This window comes from Nematostella vectensis, chromosome 14 (genome assembly GCF_932526225.1).
Source record: "Nematostella vectensis chromosome 14, jaNemVect1.1, whole genome shotgun sequence".
Classification (NCBI taxonomy): domain Eukaryota; kingdom Metazoa; phylum Cnidaria; class Anthozoa; order Actiniaria; family Edwardsiidae; genus Nematostella; species Nematostella vectensis.
Window position 1 is genome coordinate 7,376,428 of NC_064047.1, and position 7,294 is coordinate 7,383,721.

At 39.6% G+C, this 7,294-nt stretch overlaps 1 protein-coding gene across 1 annotated transcript; it reads left to right on the plus strand.

Annotated features, from left to right (window-relative positions):
* The first annotated feature begins 276 nt into the window (after nt 1–276).
* Nucleotides 277–5,401, plus strand: LOC5510306 (collagen alpha-5(IV) chain). Its single transcript, XM_001630728.3, has 6 exons — nt 277–531; nt 1,331–1,377; nt 1,598–1,624; nt 1,960–1,995; nt 2,139–2,282; nt 4,806–5,401. The coding sequence occupies exons 1-6, from the start codon at nt 350–352 to the stop codon at nt 5,285–5,287; spliced, it is 918 nt and encodes a 305-aa protein (XP_001630778.3). The 5' UTR covers nt 277–349; the 3' UTR covers nt 5,288–5,401.
* The last annotated feature ends 1,893 nt before the right edge of the window (nt 5,402–7,294 follow it).

Sequence of the window (7,294 nt, forward strand, 5' to 3'; positions counted from 1 at the left end):
ATTCATTCTAACATAACCTATCATAACACTAGGGATTCTAAAGGTCGGGGAATAAATCACTAAGGAAGGAAAACTACAAGATTACTTGAAAAATCTTGCTGAAGAGTCGAATTTTTTGACAATTAAATAAAACTGACCTGCAGGCATGGTCAGTAACTATACAAATTTCACTATAAATTAGTTCCTTTTGTTGCGTCCAACAAGAAAATTCTTGTGTCTGAGTCGCTGTTTCTCAAGGTCATTTTCAGCTCATGGTTGGTATAAAAGTAACGTACAGGGCACGGAAAGAGCTCAGAGTTCTCTGACAGCTTTTACCGACACAAAGTCTAAATCTCTATCGCCGATCGATATGAAGACGCATCTTCTTTCACATCTCGTTGTGCTGTGGTGCGTTGTTTTCTGTGCTCTGGCTTCAGGAAAGGAAATTCAAGACCAGGAGCTAGGGAAACTGGATGAGCCGGACCATCAGGTGGAAAAGCGTGCAAGCTTGATCGATGAGCACGAAAAACGTCTAAAAAGTCTGGAGAAAAAGTAAGTAAATTTGAAACTCGAGTGAAAGGTATCCCGTCGTGATAGTTTCATTGCGGAAAACAAAATTTTCTTCATTAGAGTGTTCAATTTGAAATACCCTGAAATACCCAGATGTCCCTGTCTTGGTTAACAACACAATAAATAGTCAAACTGAAGACTCAAGCGCACGAGTCGTCTTTTTTGTCGATATATAAACTGCATACTGAAAGTAGAGGGGAGGGCGTCTCGGCTTGACATTCTACGGCATTTAGAGACAAATTTTACGCACCAGATTCGTAGGTTTTATTAGCCATGGGCTTTGAGGACCTTTTAATTGTATTATCCTAGAGCCCGTGTTTCATGAAACATGCTATTTTACGTCAATAGATGTAAGCATGGGAAATCAAAATTGGCTCAGTTATCGGTAGAATGGAAATGCTTATGTGTAATTTAATGAGGCGATCGCACGCCTAAAGCATACGATAAACATACGATAACTATGGAGAAATGATATATTACTAAATCAGTTGAAATACTTACAAGGAAGAAAAATGATGCCATCAAAAAGTTTCTCAAGTTTGACTCAGTCATTCATCTGATCAAGTTTTATTTGGGTGAAAATAAAATAGAATCTTGGTTCGTAGATTAACATAAGAGAAATAAATCAATCAAGAATGCCCCAGGCTAAAAAATAGTCACCTATATCACATTCATATATAACTGGAACTTTATTATTTCATTTAGAAATTATTTGTTTTTCTTTTGTGCCACACACAGTATATTCTTAATTTTTTTCATCTATCTTTAATTTTGTTTTCAGAATGAATGCTCTTTTTTTAGGAGGGGCAACTGTACCTTGGCTTAGAGGTATGTTAAGCCCGTGTCAGTCACAAGATATGTTATTCTCTGTATTCTGTTATTGTTTTTATTCAATCCTAACCCGTACAAAAAGTTATTAAAACTTTGTGCTACATTTTCAATTGGTTCATTCTTGCAAGATCATTCCCTGTTCTGTGTTTCGCTGTGTTATTTATTTTATTAATGTTGATTTTTTTTTTCTCATTGAACTTCTAAATGTATCTTACAGGCAGGGATGGACGCGATGGAAAGCCAGGTGGGTAAAACAAAACGAGTTGAGCCAAGTGGGTATTATAAGGGGAAGGGAGGGATAGATGGAAGATTATTCATAGGACCGGGTATAAAGAGTAGGACAATAAGTGAAATATAAGAGATGCAATTATGGACGGGTTATTAAAGACAAATATAAAGGGCAATCATAGACAGTATAAAGGAGAAAGGCATCATTTTCATAGGGTCACCGATTCAAAAATGTTCAACAATATTAGGGGGTTACTTGAGTAATGAAGAAATTTCACTATTCTAACATAAAGGCAGTTCTGTTATTTTATTAATTAAACTCGACATCTTTAAATTACCCATGATTTGCAGGGAGAGATGGAAAGGACGGCAAACCAGGAGTAAATGGTGGGTGCTAACAACTCTTAGAAATTAGTCTCTTAAAGAGCAATGGTCATAATATTACTTCTTTTCATTCTCGTTGGGATTTTTGTTTCTTGTACGGAACGTACATATGCGAGCTCTGAACTTTTGCGTTATTGTTTATTAAGGTCTTCGAGGTCCTAAAGGAGCGCCCGGTGGTTGGGGAAGGACTGGTGCGAGGGGTCCCCCCGGTCCCAGGGGGTCCTCTGGTGTACAGTACGTGCGATGGGGGAAGACTTCGTGCCCAAGCTCCGCGCGGCTCGTCTACAAAGGTGAGATTTGGTCCGGTTTACACGAATGCTAAAGAAATAGAACTTACTAGTGGGTACACACGAAACATTTACGTTTATAATTCATAAAAAAAAACATTATGATATTGGAAATAAAGAAACCAATATAACAGGATTGCTACCGATATATTTATTACAAATCAAATGCAGCGAACGTCTACATACAACCTGATCGATCACAGAAATTTTATATGCTACGCTAAAAAGTACGCTAAAATTATTTCCTTCTTTTATCCTTATTGGGGGCCCTGTGTTCATAGTGTTTGGCAGGAAATTGCACGTTGGCGGGAAATCGCACGTTGACATTCAAGTCAAATGCACAACACGTTTGTATGGGCATTGAAAAGCACGAATCCTTGCTTTATCGGCCCGATCTCGATTTTTGGTAGTATTTTTGGTGGTGAGTTCCCGTACTATTATTTGTGACAGGGGCGGATCTAGCTTTTTGCCACAGGGGGGGAGGGGGGGGTGACCCCAAAATTTTTGTCATTATTTTACCTTCGTAACGATTTTGGAATAAAAAGATACAATGAAAACAATAAAAAAAGACAGCCCAAAGGGGGGGGGGGGGTTAGACCCCCTTACCCCCCCGTAGATACGCTACTGTGTGAAATACGAAAGTTGTGACTTTATGTACTTATAAGCTTACTTATGATCGGCTAAGCTTTAGATTTGTTTTGTCATATTTACGAAGAAAACATGGACCGACAGGATAACAGAACTGAATCTAACAACATATGAAAGTTGAAGGGGTTTAGAATCAGTTTTAATTCTATAGTTTAATCTAATATTTAAGTATTTAATCGATATTATTGTAGCAGTTTTAAAACCTCGTGCGCTTTATGGCTTTCGTCATGTCGTGCAAGACGCAAACTAAAGTCTTCAAAAAGTGATATACTGTCAACATCGTGCTTCATTATTTTTTTTTTTCGAATGAACATTTATTGTGATTTGTTTGAAAACCACGAAGTTCTGGACGTCAATGGTGTTTTTGGCTGTGAGTTAGAAATACCTATTGGGTATCTGTGGAGAGCTCGAAAATGGCGCGTGTGCGAGTGCTTTCTCTCGCTAAGAAAAATCGTTGAATTGAAGCTTTTCTTTGCCTGATCATTTGAAAGTGGAAACCCAGTGGAAACCTTTCCCGGTACCCCCTATTGGCTAGGGTTTGTCGTTCGTGTGGTTCTCGAGTTTTCTAGTTTCTCCTCTTCTCAGTGAAAGATGGCAGACACTTTTCCTCAGCGTATTAGGGCCTATTAGATATGAGATATTTGCGTCGAATTTGGATAAAACAAAGCAGAATAAAAACTGTTGAAAAACTGTCACATTGAAAATTTGCCGGAATTTTGATTAGACATTCTCATTGTTCCATTTATCACGTGACTTTGTCCACATGTGCTTTCGTGTAGAATATCAGTGTGTCGGTGTCGAGGTATGTCATGCATAACTGTTAAACACGAACGCGCACTATAAAAGGGACTTGCCTTAGGCAATCTGTCATTTGTGACCTCACTCAGTGCAGAGCTCCGTAGAGAGGCCAGAAAGCTATAATAGAGCTTAAGATTGGTCGAAAACACATCATTGAAGTAAACACAGTCTATTTATTAGCCTTTCTGATAACAAAACGAAAAACAAGGGAGGATTAGATAGGTTTAGAAGTGATGAATTTTGAAAATTTGTTGTTTGTTCGCGCACGCACCCCTTCTGCGCATAGTGGCGCGCGCTGTTTGTTCGAATTTTCCGGTATAAAGTGCGCGGGCGCGCCACAGTTGTATAAGAAAACAAAGCAAACGGCGCACGTTTTTTACCTAAAATCGCTTTGACAGAAAAACGTCGGTTACCCCCATTTTTTATTCGCTCAAATAGTTAAATATATACGGAAAAATGATATACTGAAAGAAGAAAAAAAAGTTGGTTTGTAGAAGTTTTGTTATTTCTCTTAAAAGCCGTAAAAATACTTCAAAATGGCGCTTTTTAACGTATAGTGGCGAAAACAATGTCTTTTAGTGCGATCTCTTAAAATGTGATTTGTTTTGAACATTAGCTACTACGGGTTATTGTTTAGGAGATCGGATTTTGGCAGCTCGACAAACAGAACTTAATTTTCTAAAGACTATAGGCACTCTTTTTAAAAACTAAGAGTTAGGATTTTTCCTTACGCGATCGGTAAAAACGCGTCAACTCTACGCCCCTCTGTTGTAAAAACGAGGTCGGTACCCCCATCTTTTTTATTACATTTTTTCAAAGCCCTTAACTTCAATATTGTTTATGCCAAGTTTTAAAAAATTCTGGGTTTTAGAACTATTTCAAGGGAATTAATCTAAGGTGGATTGTTTGCAAAGATTGGTAAATTGAGATATGCAGCCAGTATTACTCCTCAAAACGTACTAAATGTGATTCAAATGATAAAGCATCTTGCAAGGGGCCTATTTAGCATGGGGAAAGCGAGGTATTTTGTCTTTATTCTGCCATGTCATATATTGTAAACTCAGCTTTTTTTTCTTCAAGGCCGTGTCGGCGGGGAGTGGTATGGTCACTCTGGCGGTGCGGCAGAGTACGTGTGCCTCCCCGAGAAACCCCAGTACATAAACTACACTCCAGGGCATCAGTACAGCGGCTACATGTACGGCGCCGAGTATCAAGTCCATGACCGCAGCCCCTTCACACGTGGAAAAGCCCTTCATGACCACGATGTCCCGTGCGCCGTGTGTTACGTCCCGTCCCGCAGCACCCAGCTCATGATACCCGCAGTCGCCCGCTGTCCCGCCGGATGGTCCCGCGAGTACTATGGCTACCTGATGACGTCGTATTACGGTCAAAAGCACTCGAGTCAGTTCGTGTGCGTGGATCACGATGCCGAGTATGTCCCGGGTAGTGTCGCTAATCTTAACGGAGCACTGCTGTACCCCGTGGAAGGGGTGTGTGGGTCACTACCGTGTGCCCCGTATGTAGATGGGCGTGAGCTGACATGCGTAGTCTGCACCAAGTGATTCTTATAACTCTGCATGACTGATAAAAAAATAAAATAACTGTAAGGTGTGTCTTTTCGTTCACATCTGTTGTATGACTGATTGAAGGATAATTAAAGATAAAGGTGACGGGTATAGACGGTGTTTCTCGTTTTGAATGCGACTTATTGGGTGAGCAGATGTGCAAATGGATATTAGATATCTGAGTAATATAGGGACCGCTAGACGTTCTATGTACCCCACAGGGTTGCTCCCCACGTTTGGTTGTAGGGGAGGGGTCTTTTGCTTCTCACGTTTGCAAAGCATAGCGTTTGATTACACCCTTTTAAATACGAATATGATATGAAACAGCATGATGTTAACATCATCACAAGATATCAAATAAAGACCGATAGCTCTAAAGGACCTAAAGGTCATACTTGAATTTTAATGTTGTATCTGAGTCTTTCATTATGACGTTGCCTGTCTTTAATAGTGGGAGTAAATGACATTAAACAGATATAATTTGAGAGGCGGGGAAGACAAATATTAATGTTTTGGCAGTTTTGATGTGACTACTAAATGGGTTTATGTTTTATTTTATCGCACTCATTTTTAAGTAATCCAATATCCGCTCTCCTTTATTCAATTTCAATCAATCTTAAGAAAATTAAAAGGCTCTCCTTTTGTCTGTACAATCTGTCCGAAACACAGCTCGATGAAGTCAACGGGAGAGCCAGATGGTCACATGATTACCGCAGACTAATCTCGACACGGCCAGCAGCATGTTACGGGAGTTCGAAGCACTTAACACTCTACGGAACAGATGCTCATTTGCATGAGCCACTGTCCGGCGTCCTCGATTCCATGCGACGCCATTTTAAGTCATCGTTTTCACAGGGATGAGATAACTTATCAAGTTTTCTACCTAGCTCAATGATAATTAACCCAAGCCTGTTCTTGAGCTTTTGGTTTTGGCTTTGTAGACGGAACGGTGCGACCAATATCGCGTCCAGGCCAAAACTAAAGAATTGTATATAATGGTCATAAAAGAGTGCACTCTCTAAAGTTTCAGTCAGTGGCGCTGCCTAACGGCCTTATCGGACACATGTATGGCCCAGTTGGTAAGTAAACTCAGCTGTTTTATCTTGAGACTACTTGTTGTGTTTTTATTTATAGACCTCACCCACCAGAAACAAAAGAGCAAGACATCTAAAAACATCATTATCCCCAAGGATTTTTTCTTGGCTAATCTGATGAGTACATTTGATACACCTCAAACAGAATAGGTGAAGTGCTCACGAAACGAATTGAAGTGTTCTATTGAACAGGGAGAGCAACCTGGGGAGAGGGGTATAGACTTTTCTAACCATCTAAACTTACAATAATTAAAAATTGACTCCTGTCATGTGCATTTTTCATATCTACTTTTAAAACTTTTCTTTCAGAGGGCAAAAGACATTATGCATTTATGCTGATGGAATCCAATATTTTGCATGAATTAGAAAACAATGCATTCTCCCCTACTGGTCAGGCGATGTGTATGTATGGGGACCCTGCGCACCCATTGAGGGTACACCTTCAAGCCTCTTTCCATAATGGAGTTTTGACCCCCATGATGGAAGAGTACAACTCAAGAATGAGCTCAGTACGGTCGTCAGTAGAATGGTTGTTTGGAGAAATCATCAACGACTTCAAATTCTTGGACTTCAAAAAGAACCTGAAACTTAACCTTAGTTGTGTTGGAAAAATGTACCTTGTTTGTGCATTTCTTGAGAATGTAATAACCTGCTTGTATGGAAACACTACTTCAGAGTTCTTTGGTCTTGACCCTCCCTCAATATACTACTACTTAAATTAAAACACCTCAGTGGGAGATTACAAATAAGTTTTTTGGCAGCAAACAAAAATAGCTATTACATCAAGGTGCACTTTGCTGGATAGACAATAACTGTCCAATTATTGATAGCCAGATCCTTTTGTTCTTCAGCAGCAAAATAAATTAATATTGATACTTTAACTGTAATCACCAACAGCCTAGAACCCATC